General features: G+C 36.3%; 1 protein-coding gene across 1 annotated transcript in view; it reads left to right on the top strand.

Moving 5' to 3' along the window:
- UNC5D (unc-5 netrin receptor D) overlaps nucleotides 1-27,500 on the top strand; it is a 376,103-nt gene that overhangs the window by 195,936 nt on the left and 152,667 nt on the right. The window contains exons 5-7 of the mRNA XM_044659544.1: nucleotides 8,019-8,199; nucleotides 9,052-9,219; nucleotides 13,619-13,783. Of these exons, the coding sequence (XP_044515479.1) occupies nucleotides 8,019-8,199; nucleotides 9,052-9,219; nucleotides 13,619-13,783 (514 nt within the window). The remainder of the gene's footprint in view (nucleotides 1-8,018; nucleotides 8,200-9,051; nucleotides 9,220-13,618; nucleotides 13,784-27,500) is intronic.

The following is a 27,500-nucleotide window of genomic DNA, read 5'->3' as shown; positions in this document are numbered from 1 at the left end:
TGGACCTGACATCCCATTTTGGAATTACTGTCCTCTTCTGAGCTAGAATTTTGGTCTTCTTTCTTGCTGAAATAGTTTTCCAGTCAGGCTATTTTTTTGTCTTTTGCTTATTTGGGGGCACTTTTTTCATGACTTTTACTCTAAGTTAAGGCTCAGCTGTACTTCTATAATGGAGGGAATGATGTCCCTGGGTTCCCCCAGGAATTCTCTGCAGTGAATTTAGCTAGATTTCACTCCTTGAATGCCAGTTCTTCATTGCTGCCAGTACCACATTGCCCCTTTGGCTGAGGGTTCTCCCTGGAGTGCTCACACTAGCTCTTCAGTATATGCTTGAACTGAGACATTCTACATGCTACTGATTTCACTGTTCCCCCCTTCTTTCTGTGCCTCTATGTTTTCTTTAGTTAAGACTCAGTTTCACTCTATTTTGTTAGTTCAGCTGCTCCAAAATTTGTTTTGAGGCATTTTATTTTTGGTTATTTGGAGGTGGGTTTCAGCAAGTTTAGAGTGTTCCTTACTCCTCCATCTTGACTGCCTGAGGTGGAAGTCTAGGTAAAAGGTCTTTGCCAAGGTCTCATCATTAATAAGTAGTTGAGTTGGAATTTAAAATGATGTGTTAGTCCTCTGAGAGTAGAATCTTATGGAAAGAAATATAACAATACATCCTAATATGATCCTCAGAACAATTTGTGAATAAATTGTTGTGGTTTTTTTATCCTGAAGTCAGAAAGATTTATTTAGGAACCATTTAATATTTACCAGTGTTAGCACTGACCCTTGCAATTGCTTTCTACATCATTAGCCTATGAGAATACTCTTCCCCTTATGAACACAGATGAGAGTGTGCAGGCAAGAGCTTTTATTAAATTTCTAATTGGCCTACTGCCTTATTTGTTTTGATTCTAACCTTATTTCATTCAGCCAAGTGATTTTTTCCCCCATTGAGGCTGTATGCTACTAGTAATTCAACATTGTTCATAAAACATCTTGCCTATGTGCTTGCAAAGGTTGTTGACAAACAGTCCAAATTTATAGAACAGTTCATATTTCATGGTGGAAATCCACCACTACAACACAGTCTGATAATGATGCTAGGGGAATAGGGAGCCACAAATTCTTCCAGCCTGCTGCAGACTTGCTCAGGGCTCTGCAAAAACCTTTTGCCTCTCTGTTTCCCAATTTCTTCATCTGTCAGAGTGATATTAATACCACTTGACACCTCTTTCCCTTATGGGATATTGAGAACAAGTAAAGTATTTGGGCAGACTGTGATACGGTGTCTGACACAGATATGCACACATGTAAACCTCTGAAAATTGTAGAGAGGTCTTGGTGAAAGTACAACGTCCTATGCACTGAGACATATTCAAATGCAACCCAAGATTTTATGCATTTAGGAGCGAGGCTCCCCGTCTGAGTGCACCCTGAGACGGTTCTGTGTGAAACACCATGGATGTCAGTTGCACACCTTCTGTACCCACCTAACCAGAATGACTGATGGCCCTGGAAAAGGAACCTGCTGTCTGGCATGAAATCTAATTGGCTTTGATGGTCTGCCTTTGCAGATTTGTTTATAAACTGGAAAATCTACAAATTGCAGACCATCTGCACATAACACTGTGCTAATGAATGCCTGTATCCTGCAAATCTATAAGCTCATTAAGTCAAAGTAACTAGTCTTTCCACAAGCTTCTAACTGGGATTATCCATCGGGAACCAAAGGAACAGAAGGAAGAGGAAGACCTGTTTGATTATGGGAGGGGAATGTCCCCCACACACTTCGGGACAGCTAAGCCTCACTATCAAGGAGATAACCTGCTGGCAAGGGGTCACTTAGATTACTTGATATATACATCTGCTGTCCTCTGTGTTCAATGCATCGATCCTGTAATGCTAATTTGTACTGCCTTAGTTAAGTGGATAATTAGAGCTTTCCAGTTTGGAAGCCTCCTACAGAGTAATTTCTGGATGAAGCATGAATATTACACCATTATACCTCTTCCCTGCCGTAAGCATCTGCAAAGCGAGTTCACTGGCTCCCACCAGCCATTGCTCTCTGAAAGAAAATCTTGATGTGGGGGGGAAGAGAGCACAACTACTCCCTTAACTTGTCCTTTATCTCAAACATAACAGAATAAAAGAATTTCCCTTTTCCCTCTTAATGCTATTTTGTATTTTAGGTAATAGCCAACTCTGAGGTTTGATGAAAAAGAAATAACATTGATGAAAGACTTTTAGCACTGTCCATGTGTATGATAATGTCCATCTTTGATTAACCAATTTTGTATTTTGTGCTTTCAGATATATTTTCCCTTTTCTTAATTCAACTATTTTCTTTATGATACCTCGGCCTAGGAAAAGATCTTTAAAAACTTAGCTTTGGGGACAAATGAACAAATATAAGCACAATCTGTCATTTTCCTACGTTCAACAAACTCCAAACAGATGTACTAATGAAGTTAAATGAGTGAGTCGTTTTAGAGAAGGGAATAAGCCATTAGGTCAGAACACAAATATCAGCACACACTAAAATCTACTAATTTCCTAATAGTTGATGGAGGTCGGTCACAAAACGTATAAACATATAATTTAATACTCATTTATCTGACATAATCAGGAAATAGGGAATTATACATAGATGTGCTGATTGGCCAGCTGAAGGCTTTTTATTTTTAGTACCTAAACTTTATTTTTAAGCCTGATCCATCTTTTTTAGAAACATATCTAATATTTTCCTTAGATATAGGGAGCATTATTTTATGTAACTTTTATTTCATTTTACCTTTTTTTTTCAATTAAGAAGCATTTTCTCTGCCTCTTGCCTCATACCTCTGTTCCAAATAGAGAAAAAAAAGAGCAAAATAAAACTCTTGTAACAATTATGCCCAGTCAAGCAAACCACATTCCATTATTTACCATATCCAATAATGTGTTCTTCATTCTTCATCCTGAGTCCATTACCTCTTTTGAAGATGGATAGCATACTTTAGTATTAGTCCTCTAACCCATGTTTGATCCTTGCACTGAACAGAATCATTTCATTCTTCAAAATTGTTTGTGTATTGAACATAACTTAAATCTGTTGTTGGCAATACAGATTATGTACCAGGCACTATGAACATTTTAATATTTTGTAAGAAGGTAGTATCTTTTGGCATCCTCCCCTCCTCTCCAGTGAGTGGGATCAGAGGTGGAACAAGAAGTGTGGGTTAATTTCCAAATTCATTTTTTCCATGATTCACAGCTGTAAGCATGCTCCCATACCCCAAACACCCATCAACTGACTTAATCTATCTCTTTTGGGAGATAGCTGAATTGAGATGAATATACTAAATGGCCTCATATTTTTCAGTCTTTATGTCAAATCACCAAACATTTACTAAGTGTTTATACTAAAGTTCCAGGCATTGTACTGCAGATACAAATAAGAGAGGGAAAAGAGTCCCTGTCTTCAAATAATTTACATGGACCCAGTGGTGGAGATATTCCAGAGAGTCAGAAGTAAACCTAGATATTAGTGGAGACATGACTAGCCATGGAATTTTCTTTTAAATGGCAAATCTAGGAGGAACCAATCAATCACAGGGAGATGTTGCAGGACTGCAAAAATAACTGTAGCACATGAAGGCCAGAGTCATAATCATTTAGTCAAGTTTTTACAGTGATTTTTTCCCTATCTTTTCCCTTTTTTGCTAGGGAAAAAAGAATGGTTCTGCTTCTAATTTTCTGTCTTATTTTACATATGATTGTCATGATATGAACTAAAGAATGACAATCTTCTTGTAGGACTTATCTCACTCTTCCTTTGTAATAGTTTCATTTGTATTTTTCTCTCCTACATTTTCAATAAGTTTATACACTTATTAAGGGTAGAGTCTAGGTCTAATTTAATATTTGTATCCCTTGAAATAGTTATATATATTTCATCTTACTCATAATGTCTTAAGTTATATGTATGTCAGATGTCTTAAGTAAGATGTATGTCAACATCTTACTCATAATAGGTCTTCAATGAATATTTACTGAATTGAACAGATAAATTAGGAAGGAAAGAAATGGATGCTTTTCTTGCATTTGAATCTAGTTAATATAAGATGACATAAATTTGTAGTGGACCTAGTTAGTATAATTTCATTATTTCCTGCAGTACTACTCAGTAGTATGTGAATAAGAAGAAAGTTGTAGAAGTAATCCATCATTGGAATTCTCCAAGGCATGGTCATTTATAGAGCATAGTCACAGAAAAATTACTATGGGTTGATATTGTGAAGACAGGACAGGATAAACACAGAATGATATTGGTCTGGCAAAATACTAAGGAAGAGATGGATTGAAGGCTATGACTAAGGGATAAAGAATAAATATAAGAAAAGTAAAACATAAGGAGGAAAAGAATGGTAGGAAATATTGATCAGATATAGGAAATACACTCTTCTTAATTACAGAAGCTGAACATTTGAAAGTGCTGCTAAGATCAAAGGTCTGACTATTCCTAGGTATAACTAACATGGAATAGAGTAATAGATAAAGGGAGCTGGAATGTGGGAGGAATTAGGAACTAGATTTTATTGTATTTGAGGAAATGTTCTAAACATCATTTAAAAAAGAGAAAGAATACCCTGGAGGTAAGTAGGTAATAATCTCAAAAATCTGATAAAACCCAATGGAGGCAATATAATCTTATAAATCCTCCACTTCACATCAAAATCTCTTGATATGATCACCTCTTACACAAACATTTTCCTCATTTAATTGAGTCTCTGAGGAAGAGATCTTCTTCCTTTCAAGATCCCATCCCAGGGGCAACTAGGTGGCTTAGTGGATAGAGCCAGGCCAAGAAATGGGAGGTCCTATATTCAAATCTGGCCTCAGAGGTTTCCTTGTTGTGTGACCCTGGACAAATCACTTAAGCCCAATTGCCTAGCCCTTACCTCTGTTCTTCCTTGGAACACATTAGTACTTAGTACTGATTCAAAGATTAAAAAGTAAAAGTTTTTAAAAAAAAGATCTCATTCCATTATTTTCTTTGTATATCCATCATCTAACAGAGTAGCTGGCACAAAGTACTTTTTACTAACTACATATTAACTGATTGATTTCTACCATATAGATCCCATTATTATTCCTTATCTTTCTCAAATTTTCTCTCTTCTTTTTTGCATATTCCATCCCTGCTACTCACACCCAAATTTCTCTCAATCTCAGTTTTCAAAAATAAACCCCACCAAAATGCATATTAGACCCTACTTATCCTGCTATATTTCTCCTCCCTTTCTCAGTCAATCTCTTTGGGGAGGAGCATCTACACTCTATATCACTACTTCCTGTCCTCTAGGACTGTTCTTAACTCTTTGATTTGACTTGTGATCCCATCACTCAGCTAAAACTCTTCTCTCCATAGATACCTGGGATATCTTTACTGCTAGATCTAATGACATCTCATTCTTAATCCTTCTTAACTTTTCTGCAACATTTGACACTAATGATAGCCATCTTTACTCCTGAATATTCTTTCCTTTCAGAGTTTTTATGTAACTTCTCTCTCCAGGTTGTTCTCTGATTATTCCTTCTCATCTACATTACTAAGTTTTCATCAAGATTGTTATTCATCCTTCATTTTCTAAGAGGACTGATGACATCACAAAGGTGATATCTTGATTTGTGTGAGTTGGATTTAAGGCATGCAGAGTTATCCAAATCATTGGCTTCACTCTCTCCTCCAGAGTCATCAAAATTCAGTGGCAGGACAAAAGTCAAGATTACTGGAGACTACCTGGAATACAGTGGGTGACTTTAGTATCTGACCAAGCTCTAAGAACTCCACAGTGCCTGCTTCAGTTGCCTTCATAGTCATTGCAATGAATTGTTCTCATCAGTCCATTTCACTGGGAAGTCTGCACATGCTTGGGATCATCCCCCCCAACTCACCAATGGGTCTAAGCCTATCAATTATCCTCAATCTAGTTTTGCCCATCTGCTAAGAAGATTTCATCTATGTAACACCTACTATAGATATCTCCCACAGCTTTGTCCTGCTCTCTCTTTTTCACCTACACTCTATCACTGGGTGACCTCATTAGTTCTCATTGGGTTGAATTATCAACTCTCTTCCTATTATTCCCATACCTACAGATTCAGCCCTATTTATTCTTCTGAGCTATAGCCTCCTATTATTAACTGCCCACTGGACATTTTGAACTGTATGTTCCTTTGGCAAATCAATCTCAACATGTCTAAAACAGAATTCATTATCTTTTCTCTTAAATTCACTAACTTTCCAAATTTCTCTATTGCTGTCAAGGGTACAATGGTCTTTCCAGTCCATTTATCTCACAGTCTTGATGCCTCACTGTCCCTCATCTTACCTATCTAATCAGCTATCAGAAGTTATGGTTTATATATCTATTTATGACTTATCTTCTATATGTACTTTTCCTTCCCTCAGACATTATCCTAATTTAGGCAATCAATACCTCTTTTTTGACCCCTTCCTTAGGTCTCTCCCACTTTAATTCATCTTCCACATAGCTTCCAAAATGACTTTCATAAAGTGCTAGTCTGATTGTTATATACATGCCATCTCCCACACCTTTCAGCAAACTTTAGTGGTTTCCCATTACCTCTAGGATGAGATATAAAATCCTCTGTTCATCATTCAAAGTTCTTCAAGACCTGGACCTATTGGTACTTTTCTAGTCTTCTTACCCCCTTCCACATACTCTACAGTCCCGCCATAGAGGCCTACTAAAATGTTTTCACAATATAAAATTTCATTTCTTGTCTCTTTTTCTTGGTTTACAGAGGTGCTTGTCATCTCTAAAATGCTTTTACTTCTCACCTCAGCTCTTAGAATTCTAGCTTTCCTTCGAAACTCATTTCATTTTCTATAGAAAGCCTTTCTTGATCCTACTAAGTATTAATTCTTTCTCTTCTAAGATCACCTTTTATATATTTAGTACATCCCTTACACACCCTAATATTTACATGTTATCTCTACTATTAATATGAAAATTTCTTAAAAGGCAATGACTACTTAAATTTTGTATTTATACAACTAAAACTTAGCACAGTGACTGCTAAACAATAGGCACTTCATAAATGCTTGTCAAGTGATTGACTCACTGATTAACAGTTCTGTAGAATTTGACACTTTTGGCTTACTTCCGACATGTATGTTCTCCATTTTCCATCTCTGTGCCTTTGCTTGGGTCACACACAGTGTTTGGAATGCCTCACCTGAACCTCTTAGCATTCTATTTCCATTAGATTCAGTTGAAAATGACACTCTATGGAAAGCCTTCCCAAGTCTCTAAGCAGTTAACATCCTCTCTTTAAATTACCTTGAATTCATTTCAAAGACATGTTTTACAAGTACATGCTTTCTCTCTAGTTAGAGTATGCTCCTCTTGAGAGCAAGAACTATTTTTCTTTTGTCTAACACAAAGAAAAGTGCCTAACCCTTCTCTAAATGCTTATTGTTGATCAACTTAACTAAATATTAGACATTATCCTTAATCTAGAAGAGGAGTTCTAAACTTTGGTTCTTTGAACTTTAAAAGATATATATATATATATATATATATATATATATATGTATATATACATATATATACACATTAATATTTTGGTGACTATCTCAGGGTAATTGGTTTCCTTTGTAATCCAACACCAACACACACACACACACACACACACACACACACACACACACACACACACACATATATATATATATATATATATATATATATTTGTTCATTTAATTTGATTTAATGAATCTGAGAAGTTCTTTTGCTTTCTCAAGCGGTATATGATGGGAAAAATAAAGCATCTCTGTCCTAGATGAACTGAAAATCCAGTTGGAGAAATGTTTACATATAAGAAGTCTAACTTAACATCCTCTTTAATCAAAGGACAGTAAATTCATATATGCTAAAGTGCCAACTAGTGTTGTGGAGCAGGACATTAGTACTTCAGCAATTTCTTACTCCTTGCTTTTTCTTCCTGCCCTCAACTAGGTGGAATGGCTAAAGAATGAAGAGCCTATTGATTCCCAACTGGATGAGAACATTGACACCAGAGCTGATCACAACTTAATTATCAGGCAGGCCCGCCTCTCTGATTCTGGGAATTATACCTGCATGGCTGCCAACATTGTTGCCAAGAGAAGAAGCTTGTCAGCTACTGTGATTGTTTATGGTAAGATGAAAACAATAGCCTACACAGTAGGTTAGGAGTCATTTGGGAATGGAGGTGGTGGGGAGAGCATGCAGGAGAGGGAAGTGATGGGTCCATATATTCAGGGAATCATAGCATTTTAGCATTAGAAAGGAATTTAAGATTATATAGGTCAATCCATAATTTCATCAACAAGACCTGTTTCCTTCCATTGATCTTTTTGTCTTTTTTTAAGACCAGGCCTTCTATAGAGGAGGTCAATTGCATTTGCAAACCTTTTTATTTTTTCATAATAAAAAAAATAAAGTTCATTTCTGAGTGTTGTGTTTATCATTTAAGTGAAGGGAAGTCAGACTGCATTTTCTGTGTCCCTCCTTCCTCCAGATTCCACATCAATCAGTAAGCCTCCTTATATATAAAATCCCACTGAAGACAAACAAACGAGTGTCTGAGAATATCAGCCTTTATATAATGTACATTAGTGCTATTTAAAGTATGAAAATATACTCTCCCCAGTATATTGCCAAAGGTGAGATTAAAGATGAATACCTGATCACCTCAAACTCATGTCTTGAACTTCCAAGTCCCTTTGGCTAGTTCCTTCCTAGTAACATCCCTGTGAAGAAGGTTGGTATTGCTTTCCTTATGTTATAATCAAGGAAGTAGATATAGAAAAGCTAAGTGGTTTGGTCTGTAGGTCAGGGGAAGAAGCAGTAAAAAGTTTAAAGATCCAGAATGTCCAGCAGCCTGGTTCATGCCACCCAACAGAGCGGGTGCCTTGCCCAGAGTAGGCGCTTAACAGCTCCTCATTGGTTCAATTTAATTTGATACCTCTCTCCTTCCTTTCTGTCCTCCCTTCTTTCTCTCTCTCAGTGAATGGAGGCTGGTCTTCCTGGACAGAGTGGTCAGCCTGCAATGTTCCCTGTGGTAGAGGTTGGCAGAAACGTTCTCGGACCTGCACCAATCCCGCTCCACTCAATGGGGGTGCCTTTTGTGAGGGAATGTCAGTGCAGAAAATCACCTGCACTTCTCTTTGTCCTGGTGAGATATAAATATACATATATCTACAGATTACGTTTCCCCCTCTGACCCACCCACAATAGCTGATGAAAATGAAATCAATGCCATCCTTCCTCTTCAGTGATGTCTTGACCGTGCCCATCTCTCCTTTCCACAGTAAAGACCAACAGGATATCTGTCTGAGGTCATTTATATGTGGGTCTCTGTAAAGGCAGGGGAATAGAAGTTATATGATGTTTATTGTCACCATAGAATGCTCTGACCATTAGGAAAGTCCTTGATTTGAAAGATTTTTACATTAGCGGTGTATAATAGCTTGGAGCCATCCACACACTGTGTCCTTTGGTTCATCTCTTGTGTGTCACAGTATCTGGTACAAAGTAGATGTCTAATAAACGCTTATTATTTGATTGATGACTTAGATTTCATGTTTGGGAGTAAAAATTAGTGGTGGATATTTAGTCTCTGATCTGGACATCAAGGCTTTGTTTGTTTTTTTAAATCTCCACCAAGTCCTTCCTCTGATGCCTCATCTATTGTGGAGGCGAAGCTGGTTTCCTGAAAACAGTGTCCTCAAAGTATTTGGCAAGTTCTACCAAGCTAGAAAGGCTTTGAGTACTGGTCCTACTAACAATTGTCTTTGCTATCCAACACAGATGAAGAATTATCATCACTTTGACCACAGGATAATGTTTGTTTGGTTTTTTTTAAGCAATAGTAATTCATGAAAGTTATTTAAGAAGCTATGGAAGGGATAAACGTCATGTGGGAGGGGGAAAGTATTCATGGTGATAAAGGTATAGAACCTTGCATTATAATATTTTACAATTATTATTCTTTTATAAAGCCTGCTGATTCATAGCATTATCACATATACCAACCACTTTGGCCCTATCATAGCATATTATTCTAAACAACTGACCTAGCTTTCTCTAGCCTCAGGTTTATTTACAATGAAATCAGCAAAAAATGACAAATTGTAAATACCTACTATATGTTTTTGAGTCAGCATATGCTTACCATTCCTCCTTGAAGTAAATAACTCTGTTAACAAAAATAATTTCCTGACCACCATTGTTCATCTTTAATTCCTTTCCTTCTTGTCCAATTTACAGAATTATCATAATAATGTGAAGGCTCTTCAGTCATTATAATTTAGTCTAGGACATACACCCTTTATTATAGACACTACAAGTAGTCATCTAATCTTGTTTGTTACTATTAATATTGCATTTAACATATTATGTGTATAATATATTACATATAATAATTAGTAATAATAATAATTTTTATTCTTCAAAAGAATCCTGCAAAGGTATATAACAACAAATTGTGTCATATAATGACAAATCAGTGAGACCAAAAATAGCTTTATTCCATCAAATTCATGTTGATACTCCAAGGTATGAATTGATCCCTAGTCCCTAACATGGTAGTAGAGACCATTAACTCCAAGGATGTTAAACTAGAGTTTCTCTTCTATGTAAATTTAACTTGATTCCAGCTTTTAGAGAGAAACCCTTACTTGTTTCATATTTATAGTTATATTTTAGAAAACTTTCCTTTAGAAGAAAGCCTTAAGTAGTACCAGAAAGGAGTGTTGTTCCTCCTTAAGGGGACAAGTTAGCATTTTTCAGGTTGGCCTTTCTGGTAATCAGTTCATTGGGGCCATTATACTGGAAATAGGAAGGAAGGGAATAATAACTGCCTATCCCCCCAGGAAATTCAACACCAAGCTACATATGTTAAATGTTTTTCAATGTACAGAGAAAATCCTGAGTGAGCTTAGAGCTAAAAAAATCAAAGACAAAAAAAAAGACAATATAATCCCTGCCATGGAAAAGCTCACAGTCTAGTAGGAGGGTACAACATGTATATCACTAAAGATGATAGATTTTAGAAAATCAGTGTATATAGTACTTAATTGGACTTAGGATCAGGGTCAAGTACTGACCTTGTCACCCTAGGCAAGTCACTGCCCCAGTGAATTCCACAAATTGCCCAGAAGGTGCCAATTTATGCTACTGGAAAGAATTTACTCATGAAATCATAGGTCTAGTCCTCATTCCATTCCTGCAATTTAGAAAATTAATGTGTGCATGAAGCATCAAAGAGAAGAGCCTAAGAAATTAAAAGTAATAGAAGGGCTCACTTCCACCTAGAGGAATCAGGGAAGACTTTGAAGGTAGAAGATATGGAACCTAAGGGAGGTCATGGAAGGAAAAAAACAAGCATTGATTAGTTAATTAATATCAAATTAAATTTATACCAAAGAGAAACTCAACATTCCATCTTAGAATCAATACTGTGTATTGGTTCCAAGGCAGAAGAATGGTAAGGGTTAAATGACTTGCCCAGGGTCACACAGCCAAGAAGCATCTCAGGCTAGATTTGAACCCAGGAATTCCCCTCTCTAGGTCTGGTTCTCAATCCACAGAGCCACCCAGCTGCTCCCATAACAAGCATTTATTAAACATCTACTATTTGTGAGGTGCCATGCTGAGGATCTTATGAATTTCATCTCACTTGGTCCTTACAGCAACATTGGGAGGCCGGTGCTATTGTTAGCCTCATTTTACAGTTAAGAAAAGCGAGGCAGGCCAAGATTAAATGACTTCCTCAAGGTCACTCAGCTAGTAAGTACCTTGGGCCAGATTAAGCTTAGGTCTGCTGGGCCAGCGCCCTGGCCCCTATGCCCCCTAGCTGCCTCTAAATGGGAAAGAGGAAAATGTCAGGAGATGAAGTGGATGGGGAGAGGCAGAGGAATTTGATTTTATTCCATGGATCATGGATGGTCTGTCCAAAGACATAACAGAATAAACATAGGGAGAGGTCCCATTTGGCTGAAGTATCCAATGCACAAGGAAGAAAAGCATGAAATGTGGCTGGGAAAGTCAGCAAAAATAAGGTTATAGAGGAGTTATTGGAGGTATATGAGGAACTCTTGGAGTTTTCTGATCAAGGCAGTGGCATTGAGGTCCTAGATTAAGAACCACAGGGGACATTAGGGACTCCCTGGTCCCACCCGTTCATTTTTTAGAAAAGGAGGAGGCTGAGGCCCAGAGAAAGGTGGTAATTTGTCTAAGGTCAAACAGAGTGAGATTGAATCAAACCATTTTTCACTTTATCCTCTTCATGAGTTTTTTTTTCTTGCATAAGCAATATTTGTCTTCTTTCACAACATGATGGACATGGAAATATATATTGCATGATAGTGCATGTGTAACTATATCCCATTATCTACCATCTTAGGGAAGGGGAGGACAGGGAGGGAGGAAGAAAACATACATTACAAAATGTCAGAAATGATGATTATTATTTTTTAAAATCCTGACCTTCCATCTTAGAATCAATATTGTGTATCAGTTCCAAGGCAGAACAGCAGTAAGGACTAGGCACTGGGGATTAAGTTATTTACACAGCTAGAAAGTGTCTAAGACCAGATTAGAACCCAGAGCCTTCCTTGTCTAGGCCTGGCTTTCTATCCATTGGGTCACCCAACAGCCCCTATCAGAAAACAAATAATAAAAATTGTTTCAATGTGTTTAAAAAGAAAAAGGAGCCAGAGGGGGAGCTTATCATGTTAGAATCCTACAATGAGCATCAGACTGGAAGGAGTCACTCAATCAACAAACTAAATGTCTAGTGCATATATCGGCACCTCTGAGATCTTAAGTCCAATGCTGTCATTTTACACATGAGAAAATAGCCGCCCAGAGAGATAAAAGAACTTACTCATGTTTCCAGAGGTATGCAGCAGGGTTGAGATTCAAACCCAGATCTTTTAGCAAAAACTTATGCAGTCTTCTGCAAGGCCACATTATAGTGGACAGAATGTATTTCCTTGTATGAAGGATGGATTGGCAAATTCATCTAATGCCAATTATGCTCTTATCTGCTCCTGAATGTATTTTTTAGATCAGAGTTGAGGTTTTATTTTGCGAAGATTATTTTATTTTTTTTTATTTTTCACTTCAGCCTAGAATGTTCCATCTACTGCCTTACTTAAACTTCCAAAGGTAGTGAAATGACTGCCTTCCTGTGGTCTTTGAGCATGGGTTATGTGTCCATACAAGGCATAGTTGGACATGAATAACTAAGAGGAAAAAAACAAAAAAGCAAAAAAACATAGATAGCAGTATCATCCACACTTTCAACAGCACCTGCAATCTGTAGCCCTGCCTATGTTTGGTAATTGTTTTTGCCCTGAAGAAGTAAAAGAGGGACTTATGTATTCTTTGATTCCTGAGAGAAACCAAAGAAGTGAAAGTGATGTCCAAGCTCCTATTCTTTTTGGTTTCTGGCTTCAAGAATGCCAACAAGCCTTGGGGAGGGAGAACAGGAGAAGAAAGCACAGTTGATTGACATATTCTAGTGGATTTGATTGATTGATTGAATTATTTTTGCCTTTCTCTTCTAGTTGATGGAAGCTGGGAGGTATGGAGCGAATGGTCAGTGTGCAGTCCAGAGTGTGAGCATCTGAGAATACGGGAGTGTACGGCACCACCTCCAAGAAATGGGGGTAAATTCTGCGAAGGCGTGAGTCAAGAATCAGAGAACTGCACAGACGGGCTCTGCATTCAAGGTACCAACATATATTTCCATTGGGTTCATTGAGAAAGGAAAAAAGTCTTCATTCCTTCCAGTATTTTTAATTAAACCATATGGTTGAGCTTGCCCCCCTTCCCTATCCTCGAGGCCAGAAAAAAGGGGTTTTAAATATAATGATGATAGTGATGATAGTAATAATGATGATGGCAAAAATATGGGCAGAAAAGTAGAAACTATATACACATAATAAGTTTATGCATGTATATATGTCAACATACAGATATGTATGCATATATGCACTTAATACATATATAAGTATGCACATATCTACATGTATGATCTATCTTTCTGTCTGTCTATCTATCTGCCTGTCTATCTATTTATCTATCTATCTATCTATCTATCTATCTATCTATCTATCTATCTGTCTCTGTCTCTGTCTATCTGTCTGTCCATCTCTCTCTGTCTATCTATGTATCTATCTATGTATTTATCTATCTCTGTTTCTCTCTGTGTCTGTCTATCTATCTATCTCAAAGCTCCCTACTCTTGTTTCTTTTAAAGAAGTATGACATTAACATAATATGGCTCTAAAAATCTAGCAAAATATCCTTCAAGTGATTGGTTCTGAGGTTGTTGGTTATGAGTTTTTAATTGAACAGTCTTTGAAAGATTTTTTATTTGTTTTTTAAATAAGGATACTTTGGAAAGATCAGGTATCACAATGGATAAAGATCAAGCTTGGAGTCAAGAAAATCAAAGTTCAAGTCTTGCTTCTGATACACTGTGGTTGTAGGACCATAGGACAAATCATATGGCCTCTCCATGCCCCAAGGCAGCACCCGAATACTCTAAATGACAGCGGAGAGCTGATTGCATTAGCACATGTTGTCTTCACACTGGGATTTCCCTATCCATATGATATTATAAATCTGACCCAAAAGTGATGACAGCTCTGAACCATTTAGTATTTCAATTCAATATTCTTCAAACTCTTTGGAGCACTTTTCCTTGATGACCAGATGGGATTCTGATGCTGAACACCAGTTCTTTCTTTTTCAGAAGAGAGTCTTTTAGAAATACTCTTTAGTGACTTCCCAAATGTGGCTAAGTAGTAAGAAGCAGCCATTATTTCTTCAGTTTTCGACTGCAGCCACATAGGCTCATAGCAAGGAAAAGCTAGTATGTCCAGAAAGTTAAGAAGCAGAAGGGTTGGTACAGGACTCTCCAGACACTCAATTGTTGAACCCTTGGGAGACAATACTATCTTCAGCCTCTAGGTGATTATCTATTTGGCTGAAACAAAATGGATTATTTCCACTTAACTTTAAAAGGTTCATTGGATAGAGTGCTGAGCCAGGAGTTAGGAAGACACTTGAGTTCAGACTCAGACACCAAGACCTTGGGCAAGTCTCTTAACCTCTGCATGCTTAGTTTCCTTATTTGTTAAATGAAGATAATAAATCTCCTGATGTTGTGAGAATCAAAAGATGCAATAATTGTAACGTACTTAATACAATGCCTGACACATATCAGATGCTATATAAATTCTAACTATGATCATGATCATCATCATCATCATCATCATCATTATTATTATTACTTTTATGATAGGTAACATGACATAGTAGATAGAGCACTATATGAAAGAGTCATAATGATCAGAACATTAATAACTAACATATACATGGATTAATTCATTTGAACCTCATGGACATCTTTTTAGATGGACATTTCTAATATCAGTGGTTTGGTGTGAGGATCAAATAAGATTTATAAAACTATCTGCAATCTTGAAATATAACAACTTCGCAAATAATTTGAGTACTCTAGGTGTTATCCCAGTATCACAGATGAAGAATCTAAGGCTTAGTAATTGCCCATGGTCATTTTTCAATTATAGAGAATAATATTTGAGCTCAGGTCTTTCTGACTTTGGCAAGTGTTCTCATTATTGAATCTTTTTTTATTTCAATTTAAAATTTTTGCTATTGAATTTTTATTGCATTAAAGAGAAAACTATTTTATAGACTCTCTTTTTATTATTGACTTTTCCCTCCAAATCAAATCTTTTTGCAGTATGAACCTGAAACACATATGTAATTAATATTTTCATGTCAGGGACCATACCTTTCACTAATATATCTTCTATAGAACTAAGCATAATAAATGTTGGATAATTAAAACCATTCATACTTCTCTAGGCTTTAAGGATTATAAACACTTCCCTCACAATAATTCTGCAAGATAGGTATAATGAACATTATATTACAAGTTTATAAGGGAAATTGAGGGTAAGTGAAATTTAGTGTCTTACACACACAAAAAAATAGTAAACATTTTCCATTAAATCAGACTATTAATAACTTTATCACTGACCATAGATATGGTTCTTCAAATTTAGTCATGGTTTCACATGAAATGTGAACCCTGGTATTGATTGAGATTCAGCCACAAAAATAATATACTTTTATAGGTTGATATTTGATGACAGAAAAGCTACCAAATAGTGAACTTTATTTATAATTTAGCTAAGAATAATCATTTGTGATATTGAAAAATAAAATTATACTTATCAGTCAGCAAGTACTTATCAAATCTAAGTGTAAGGCATTGTTGGATGTTGTCACTGTAAAGGCAAAAAAAAAAAATAATTAATTAAGGAGTTCCTGTCCACAAGGAGTTTTCGGTGAGACAATATATCTATTTGCACGTATACACAGAATAACCAGAAAATAAACAGAAATTTTTCCATTATATATATGAATCGAAGACTTCCACATAAAGACATTTTCATATAAAATGAGTTGGCTCCTACACACCCACTTCACTTAGCCTATATATCAAAGCTACACATAAAATAATACCTTTACATAAGTCATAAAAATACTAACATGCAGATATATTAAATATCGAACCATGGTAATAAAAAGAATTATTAAGTAAAAAAGTAAGTTAGTAATAAAGTATGTCTGGTGCTGTCCAATAAAATAACATAGATATACAATATGATGCATCTTCCTCAACAATTGCACCCAGCCTCTATCACTGATGGTTGTCTAGATAACTTATTTTTTAGAGAGATGTTTGGACAGGGACTCTTTTTCTTTGTGCGATTGCAAGCAATATTATCTTCAAATAATTTTTTAACTTAAAAAAACCTTGAAGTATTTGGATCCATGTTATCAATACAAGAAAAAAATTCATTCAAGCAATGAAATGCTTCTAATACCTGTTTCTTTGTGAACCTTTTTAATTTGACCTTGGGTTCTGAGGCTTTTTCTTCTAGTCTTTGAAACCAGATCCTTATTCCATAATTCTTCTCCATAAGAATCAGCTCTTTCACATCAGAATTTAAAGAGGTTTTACCTAAAGTTGAATTTGCATAATGTACATTCATGTAAAACAAGAACTGTCTGTACAATTTGTTTTGGTGAGGGAGGACAACAATAGATGGTAGATGAGGAGAGGTTTCAGTGGAAAAAGTGCATGAGCTTATGATTGATGGAATTAAGAGCAAACATGATACAATGGGAGCAAGACCAATCCAATTGTGGGCAATAGTCAGTGAAAAGGCATGAGTATGAGAGATGGAGTACTGTGTGAGCAAAAAGGCCAATTTGGTTAGATATTAGAATAAGGTAAGGGTAGTAATATATCATGAGACTGGAAAGGTATTCCTCTATTTCTTTTGTGTTCTCAGTTTTGTAACCTTATAACTGTGTATAATAGGTTATGATTATACTTTTTACTTCTCTTGATTTCTGTTGCAATTCCTCTCTGTTCAATTGCAATTTTTCCTTTTTGTTGACTGAATTTTATGTCCTTTTTTTCATCAAACTGGCTGAAGACTTACCAATTTTAGTCATCTTTTTAAAGAACCAGTTTTTAATTTTATTTAGGATTCTTAAAGTCTTTCGGGTTTCCAATTTCTCACTTTTTTAGCTAATTTTCAAGAGTTTCTGCTTTATGTTCATTTTAGGTTTATTTGTACACTTTCTAATTTTTAAAAATGCATATACAGTTCTTCATTTCTCTTCTTTTCTACTTTGTTAATACATTTTTCTAGAAATATGATTTTTCCCATTTGAGTACTATTTTAAATGGACCCCAGAAATGTTACCTTGTTGTTTAATCATTATTCTTTTCTTTTACATAATTATTCATTGTTTTGTCCACTAATTATTTAGAATTGGGTATGTGTCTTTTGTCCAGGTTCTCTAAAACAATTACTCATTTTATTTGATTATGCTCTGTAAGGGAGTTATATGGAATTTATGTTTTGTTGTGTTTTTGCATTAGTTTACAATATCTCTGGGCCTCAATACATGGTCAATTTCTATAAAAGTTCTATGTGGTGCTGAAAAATATGGATATTCTTAATAGTCCCATTTAGAGGATTGATTTAGCATTTCAGCTCTAGTTTCTTAAACATTTTGTTCAGTTCTATATTTTCCCTTTTATTTATCTTCTTTGTTACAGATCCCAAGCAGAGAAAGGACTATTGAAATTACTTGCTACTATTTTATTGCTATTGATTTCTTCTTGTTGTTTAATTTTTTCCTTTTTTAATTTTGATGCCAGGTCATTTGGATCATATAAGTTTGATGCTGATATTTGTTAGTTGTCTATAGTTCCTTTAGCATAATATAGTTTCCTCATTTATCCTTTTTTATTTTGTAAATACTTGTTTTGCTTTCTCTGATAACATGATTGCAGCTTCTGTTTTCTTAGATTCCTCTAATGAATAGTATTTTCCCTAGACCTTCCTTTTTATTCCATTTATGACTTGTTTTTTTAATGAAATTCTTGTAAGCAACAGACTGAAGAATTTTGTTTTCTTATCCAATCTGCCACTCATTTTGTGTTTCGTTTTATCAGATCCTTTAATCCATTCATATTTAAAGTTATGAGAGCCAGATTTATATTTTCCTTGATTTGTCTCTAATGTTTCCCCCCAAAATTAGATTTTTCCCTCTTTCTGTGCAAAAACAGTACAATTTATGCACTTATTTTAACTTAATCTACTTTAAATTAACCATATTACCTCTGGCTCCCTCCCCCTTATCCTTAAGCATTCCTCCCCTGCAATTTGTTAACCTTTCTCCTAATTTTGAAGTTCTGCTAATTAGTTTTTTTTCTTAATTTCACCTAGTCATTTAATCCTCCAGTTTCTTTGTTTTTGTTTCTGTCTGTCTGTCCATGTATCTCTCTGTCTTTCTCAGATAGTCAAATAGAATCTTCATTCCTCTCCTCTTCAATATTTTTGGTTTATTGTTTGTTTGTTTTTAATTTCACTTTCTTTACCTTAAGTTGTTTCTATACATCCTGTTTTCAAGATCAATGTTTTGTTTACATTGAGATCATGCTTTCTTCTATTTTTTTAATTATTATTTTGTTTTTCTTCTTCCATTGTATCCCTCACTTCTGTTTATTTCATATTCTCAGGCTGTAACTTTCTTTTTGTTTTTTTGGGGAAATACCATCATAGATTAAAAAATCTTTTTTTGCTTTTTTTTTAAAAATTTTCTCTTTCATCAATTATTTTTGCTACACAGGCCATAAATTCTGGTTTCATAGCCTTCATTTCTCTTTTAAACCATTACGAATCATTCTGCTAAGATTCCATATTCTCTGGGGAATCCAAAGGCTCCTCTACCTCATAAATATTGGTTATTTTCCTTGGTCTTGCAATATTTATTCACAAGTCCTTGGAATAACTTATCTGCTTTAGAGGCCATATTTTTGTGTTACCAATATTTTCTATGTTGTCTTATCTGCTTATGTTCTTGATCTTTAACTGATTTTTCTTGTTCCTGAGATCTTTACTAATTTTATTTTCCCTTTCTTTCCCCTATTATTCACTTTCTGATTCCTTTCCCATTGATGTTGCTTTCCCTGGGGACTAGATCACAAAGCAGTTTCATCCCCCACATATACTAGGCAATATGGGTTTCTCTGGCTTTGATTTCTGCTCCAAGTGACTTTTGGGAAATAATGCTGGTCCCAGTTAGATACTGGACTCATTCCCTCAGACTTAGTAGAATGTCACGTAGCCACACATATGTGTCCTGCCCCAGTTTCCATTTTCCCTCATTTTCTGTTTTCTGACTGAAATCCATGTCTTTCAATGGACTTTCAATGGACTTCCAAAGCTCTTCACAATCACATACAAACATAAACACTTATATACCCAGAGATATAGGTATTCAAACATAAATAGCTGGTATTATTATTATTATTATTATTATTATTATTATTATTATTATATTTTTATGTTGCTGTGGTATAAAAAAATCTAATGAACTTTAGAGGCCAGTAATTTATTTTAATTAGGAAGACATCTCTATCACTTCCCCAATACCACTCTCATCCTTACCACTGGAAGAAAACATGCTTCTCATGCCTTTGCCATTCATTCATGAGCTGAATTCCCCAGCACACTAGAGCTTGTTTTTCCTAAAATCCTTTGGGTCTCTACATTGTATACATCCAACTATTCTTCACTTACCACTTCAGGCTCTTTAGGGCTTATAAATAAATGGATTATTTGAGGAAGAGAAGGGGCAGACCCTTGAGTGCTATAATGGGAAAGATTATATGTTTCCTCTGAAGTGAAAGTGGGAGAATTGTGAAAGTTTGGGGGTATGAGGGATATCTAATGATATTTGTTCGTGGGAGACAACAGAATTTGCTTTGCCTATTTAGCATGAAGAGAGGTGATGTCAGGTAAGCTGGAGGGTCAGGAAGTAGCCTTTCCTCAAGCTACTGTGTGTGTGTGTGTGTGTGTGTGTGTGTTATGTGGTAAAAAATGACAAAAGCACTATATTTCTGATAGTTCTGTTGGAAGCACTCTAGTCAGAGGTCTTTTGTCATTAGAGGGACAAGGACCAGTGGGTGACTTGATTTAATAAAAATTATATTAGACATCTACTTTGTGGACTATAAGTTTGATGGAGGGAGCTAGTTAGAACATAGCATGTCACTGCTTGAAAGGACACCAGAGGTCATCTTACTCAAATGTACTGTATCTGGAGTTGCCCTTCATCTTTCTTGAATAATAATAAATGGTATTCATGTAGCACTTAAAAGTTGGCAAAACTCTATGTACATTGTCTCACATACAAATCACAACATTTGGTGAGGTAACTATCATAGGCATTGTTATCCCTGTTTTACACAGGAGGGCATTCAGGGAATTCAAACAACTCACTTATGGACTCACAGTTAATAAATGTTAATAAATTAATCATATACACTCTTATTTACTAGATTTGGAGTAAGGGAAACCTGAATTCAGCTCTTGCCTAGACATTAGTTGTGTGACCCTGAATTGTTGTAAGAATAAAATGAAGTAATAGATGTAAGATGTCATGAAAACATGTAAGAACTACATAAATGATAACTATTGTTAGCATTAGTATTATTCCATACTCCCTTATCCATTGGGAGGTTGTGACTTCATTGGTACTTATATGCCAGGTGGGTCCCTTGGCTTGATGCCTCAGTCCCAGACCTATACTACAGAGTTAACATTTAGAATATAAACCCCTTAGATTACCCAGTTTGTCTGGAGTTGATTTCTACTTAGCCTTAGTCAAGGCTCTGATTTCCTCTTTGGTTAGTCAAGGTTCTTCTTAGAGACAGAGCTGTTGGCTCTGAATGATCACTTTAATATTTGGGATGATTGCTGTTTGGTCAGTTGTGACAGGAGCATGGAACCTTGGTGTTCTGCTACATGGATGGCAACACCTAAATACCTCAAGCTTTGCAGAATGTCCTCAGATAGAAGAAAAATGCTCTGAGTGTTGAGCCTCAGAAAGGAACCGTAATCTTTGAAAAAGATTGGAAATTTTTTTTATTTTTTTATGTAAGCAATTATTCATTTATTTATCTTTTTATTCACTCATTCATTCATCCATCCATCTGTCTGTCTGTCTATCTGTTCATTTATTTACCAAAAACAGAGTCAAATTCTAGTAGGCAAAATCAGAAATGCTAAGTAGACATAAAATGAACTTATAAATAGAACATGTGTTTTGAAACAAGGCTCTAGTGGTGCATTCTGTGGCCTAGCAGCTTTCTTACTAGAATTAGAGTGACTTGGGTTCAAATCCCATCTCTAAAATTTACTAGCTATATATGGAATCATGAACAAGTCACACTCACTAAGCCTCAGTTTCTTCATCTATAAAATGAAATTAATAATTCCTGTAGTACCTGCCTCACAGAGGTTTTGTGAGGTTCAAATGAGACAAAAATTGAAAATTCTGAATGTAATCTAACAAATTTTGTGCTGTGTGAGTCGTTATTATATTTTTATTATTATCTGTTATCCTAGATGTTATCTTATTATTTTAATATTAATAATACTTATTCTCATTTTATTATTATCAAAGAGTTAAAAGCATTCTGTTCCCAAATAACTTGCCCTTCTCCCTTTTGGGAGTTGAAAACAATTGGTACTTAGCTCTGAATATCATAGTCAGAAGGATGTAATGTGCAAACAGTTTTACCAGAAGGAGTAGAGGATAAAAATGGTGAACTTCTCAGGTTTAATAACTGTGTCTTATTCATATGATAGTTCTCTATTGTTAAAAATGAAGGAGACCTCCCTGAAAAAGAATTAAGGCTTTCAGATGAGTAAGAATCATGGTTTTAGAGATGGAAGGGATCTGGGAGGTGATCAAGTTCAAATTTATTTCTCATTTGAAATTGTTGGAAGCCAAGGCAGAGCAAATGTTAAATGATTCACCTAGGGCAGTGATGGGCAAACTTTTTAAAGAGGGGGCCAAAGGAAAGGAAATGTTTCTAAGGCAACTCTTTTGAAGTTTCATTGTATTTTATCCTACTCATTGTATTTGTCAGATTATGAATAATGTTGCCTGGCCAGATAGAACATTTCAGAGGGCAGCATCTGGCCTGCCCATCACTGACCTAGGGTCATACAGTTAGCATCTAAGATGGAATTTGAACCCAGGTTTTAATGACTCCAAATACAGTGCCCTATCCATAACATCACACTGTCTTTCTGAATTTGGGATCAAAATATTAATAATAAACCACAACAACACTACCAGCAACATGTATTTAGTGCTTTAAGGTTTGCAAGTTGTTTAACACATACTGAGGAACCCAATAGCCAAAAAATTTTCCTCATTGAGAAGAAATAAGGGAAATTTGCTGAGCAGTGACAATTTAAAAAAGCAAAACACCAGTTGAGACACGGTTTCTTTTACTTAATAATGAGAAGAGTAAACTGGTAGTCATTGAAACCAAAGGCTATTAGATGTGTACAGATGAGCAGCAGTAACTGAATATTCTGAGAACTCTCTAATGTGAAGTCGACAGGACTCTTTCTCCATTTAATGGCCCATTAAAAGCAGCTGGAGAAGATACCTCAAAGAGCGAAAGCATAAGCATTTCTTTTAGTCTAGAACTATGATATAATTGGCGCAGGAACTCCCTGGGGAGATTCCCTCTACCCATTTTGATCAGCAACTATTCTTTAACTTAGATTTTTGGAAAGTTGGGGAGGTGACACTGAGGCATTAGGAAACTTGCTTGGGGTTGCCTAGCTCTTTTGTGACAGGCAGAGCTTGCACCCACCTTGATGTGACTCTGAGGACATTCTCTTTTTCACTACACATAGCTGCCTCTCATAAACAAATCAGGGCCACTGTGGGATCACTGCTGGGGAGGCTGAAGGCGAAGAGGAGAAACAATCCAGGCCAATGAGGAGCTGATAGAGGGATAGGGTTGGGAGAAAAGAGAAGGGATAGTGAGGAAGCAGGCCATCTGTTAGCTCCCCATTTTAACTAACTCTTGTGGTTAAATTAGATGCTGAGTACTGATTCTGTGCTGCTGAAGGACAAGAACGGCTTTTGGTGCCCTCTAAATTAGGCACTTCAGGACAAAGTTGAGATTCTATTCTCCCTTCCCCCCCCCCCATCCATACACAAGTAGTTAGTGCTATAGAGATTTAAAAATTTGTAAACCCCTTGGGAGCAGGGATTCTTTCATTTTTCTCTCCATCCTCTGCACCTAACCCTGTGACTAACCTACAGCAGGTGCTTCCCAAATGCTGCCTTCAAGTGCCTGCTCAAATCCCTCCTTCTCCAGAAAGCTTTTTTCTATCCCTCTTGATTCTAGTGTCTTCCCTCCATTGATGATTTCTAATTTATGCATAGCTCATTTGTAATTCGTTCTTTAAATGTCTTCCATTAGACTGTGAACTCCTTGAGAGCAGGGATTTCTCCTTTCATTCCATGGCTAGCATTTCACACAGTGCCTGGCATATAGTAAGCACTTCATTAATGATTGATTGACTGGTTAACTGAATGATGAACAAGGATTTAGAGAGTGGATCAACAAGAATGTATATATTTATTCATAGTGAGGGATCTACAAGATTCTATGATATAGATCAAAATTATAAAGCCTTTAGCAGATGGCTTTCACGTAGTAAGGACTATATAAATGTTAGCTGTTGTCATTATTATTATTTGGCCACTGGAACGCTTTTGTTTATATTTTCTTGCAGTGTGAGTTTGTATTTCAGAACTTGTTTAGATTCAGATACTATGCAACACACTTAACTGCTTAATCACAGCCTAGCAAAAGAATTATGGAGTGCAGGCAAGAAAATGAGCAAGCAGGGTATATGTTGGTGCTATTGTGGTGCTTCCTGCTGGGAGCTAATTCTCCCAACATTTAGAACACCATTTCTAACCTCTTTGGAGGTATAGTAGGTGCTCCTTCTTCAGACTTACTCTGTTCAGAAATGAGCTTCCTCTGCATACTCTCACCTGCCTAGCAAACAAATGATGAATTAGGAGACGCCCCTCTCCAGTAGCTCAGTCATTCCCAAGGTCTGCCATGATCCCACAGGCCCTCAGGCTCCATAAAGGCAGAAGATGTGAGCACACAGTGTATCAAGAGCAGCTTAGCAACCATCTCTCCCCCATGCCCCAGCAGAAGCATTACCCGTTATGGGTCATAACAACAAGAAGAGTGAGTAATAACCTTCAAAGGGACAGAGTTAAGTGGCTCAGGACTCAAATTTCCATCTTGCTTAATTAAAAACAAAAACGAAGCTGGGCTTTCTGAATACACCAGTGACTCAAAGAAAGCATTTTTTTTAAAGTTCTGTAAGGCTGAACCTATTAGTGGTGTGCTGCATATTGAGAGCTAGGATAAGAAGCCATGCATTCCAATTTTCCTCTCTGAATGGAATGAAGGGTAATAATAATAATAGCTCAAATTTCTATTACACTCTGAGGTTTGCAAAGTGCCTTCCTAACAATAAGCCAGTGAGGTAGTTAGTATAAGGATCGGTACCATCATTTTATAGACATCTCTCATTTATGTAGGACTTTTTCCATGGCAAACCTGTGTAGGAGACCCTGAATCTCAACTTGCACAAATTTAAAAAGGGTCTGAGGCCAGATAGAATGACAGATATCAGAATCTAGGATCATAAAATTATGGATTTATACTTAAAAGGAAACTTAGAGTTTACCTAGTGCTTTATTTTACCGAGGAGAAAACTGGCTTAGGGGAAGTGATTTAACAAGTTTTTAGGTGTCATTATCAGGTTTCAGTTTCTAAATCCTGCACTCTTTCCTCTGTACCACACTGAGTCCCTAGCTCCAAAATTGATACTGATATGGTACTTTAAAAGTGGCAAAGCCCTTTCAAAACGTGATCTCCTTTGAGTCTCACAACAACCCCATGAGCTAGGGATTATGGAGAATATTCTGCCCATTTCGCAGAAGAAGTAGTCTTCTGCTGGTGTACTTTTACCATACCTTCTTCTTAACCTAGAGTTTGTGAGGCTAGAATTACAATTATATATAATGTAGATACACATGCATATATCTATTGAGTACATATACATGTATATATGTATATTATTTTTATATATATATATAAGTGCATATTATCCAGAGCTTTGATTTCATTGCTATAGAGAATTCCCAGTAAGGAAATTCCTTCTCTCAGTGTAGAGAAGCATCTGTTCTACAACTTAAGATTCTCAGAATTAGCTGCTTTGGGGTAGGGAGAAGAGTATGTGATTACCTAGGCTTATACAACCAGTATTTGTCAGAGGTGAGATTCGATTCCAAGTCAGGCCAGTCCCCAGTCACTCTATGGTGTTGCTCCTCTGTAAAAAAAATATTTTCAAAAATGAATTTCAGAGGGGTGCTCTGATCTGCCCAGGTTTGCACAGTAAGTAAAAGTGGAAGCCAGGACTCATACCCCAGTATTCAGACTTGGGTATTTATAACAGCAATAACATCTCCTTATTTTTTCTGGAATGAATTTTCACTCTAGGGCTAGATAGGGGACAAGGTAGCACTCATACATGTATCACATGACATTTAAAATCCATCCCCTCTCTTATCCTCCTGCTCTGATGCATCTCCTGTGCCCCTTGTCATTCCAGAAGATTTGTCTTTTGTTTATCTCCTCATGGATTCCTATCCTAAGTACATACTGTAGTCGTTACACATTACTATCAGGATAAAATTGTGTTTTTTGAGTTTGTTTTTTTTTTGGCTAATGGGAAGGGAGACAATAATCCTGCCTGTCTTCTCTCACCTTTCTCTTTCTAAGTTCCTTTCTCTTTCCTTTTCATCCCACCCCACCAGCCCCATTGCACTATGTGTCTTCTTATGGCTGTATTTTGCATTTCATCAGGGAATTGGGGAAGAAACACTGCAGTGCTTCAGAAAAGTAATCTCTGGGAGGTTATTTATCTCAGGCATAAGTTCTTAACTTTGTTCCTTTCATGAGGAAGGAAAAAATAGAAATGAAAAGCCTCTACTGTGAACAGGATGGATTCCTTAAATTGAAGTTGGTCTAAAAACCAGTCTGTGTGTGCCTTCAAGTAACTCTATTTAGGTAGGGGGGAGGAGGGGATAGTATGAACCAAAGAGAGAAAAGTGACTGAATATTTTAAAGCAATGCTTAATAAATGAAAAGTTTGGCTATTGGGCAACAGTACCAGGAGTATAACCATTCCACAGGGCCTGCAGGGGCTTTTTGTAAATGGTATCTCCAAACCAGGCAAGGGACTCAGAATAGCCAAGTTAGGTAGGATTGAAAAGGAAATTGAGATGAGCTGCCCTAGGGGATCAGACTCTAGGGAGAATCTGAGGTAGTATACCCACAGAAGAGATTCACGAAACTTCAAAGGAAGATGGAATTCCAGTGGAAAACTACTTCAACTTCTAACTAAAACAATTATTTCTTCCAGAGTATTTATGATAGGAGAATGTTCAACATTCTCTAAAAGAGCTCCAGTGAGGTAGAAGCAGGGATGGGCTGGAGCCAGCTCAAATTAGCTTTAAATGGCCAATTGTTAAATTTTCATCTTGAGCATTTACACTTTGGAAACTGGCAAATGCTACAAATCACGCCTTGATTTATTGTTTTGTAAATTAATCACTTAAGGAAGTGATGGATAAAACTCAGATTAAACTTAAAAACCATGTATTTTGTACATTTGTTTTTCTGAGATCCATTTTTTTAAATATTTACTGGCGCATCCTTGTACAGAGACCTCTACCTTCTAAGGTAAAACATTCTATTTTAGAATACCTCTGATTGTTAAAAAGTGTTTTTCCCCTTTTCTTCTCCTTTCTCTCTCTCTCTCTCTCTCCACTTCCTTCCTTCTCTTTCTTTCTTCCTTCTCTTTCTTCCTTCTCTTTCTTCCTTCCCTTCCTTCCTTCCTTTCTTCCATCCTT

The sequence above is a fragment of the Gracilinanus agilis genome, chromosome 2 (genome assembly GCF_016433145.1).
Source record: "Gracilinanus agilis isolate LMUSP501 chromosome 2, AgileGrace, whole genome shotgun sequence".
NCBI classification, from domain to species: Eukaryota; Metazoa; Chordata; class Mammalia; order Didelphimorphia; family Didelphidae; genus Gracilinanus; species Gracilinanus agilis.
Note: the sequence above shows the minus strand (reverse complement) of the source record. Positions and strands in the feature narration are given on the sequence as shown.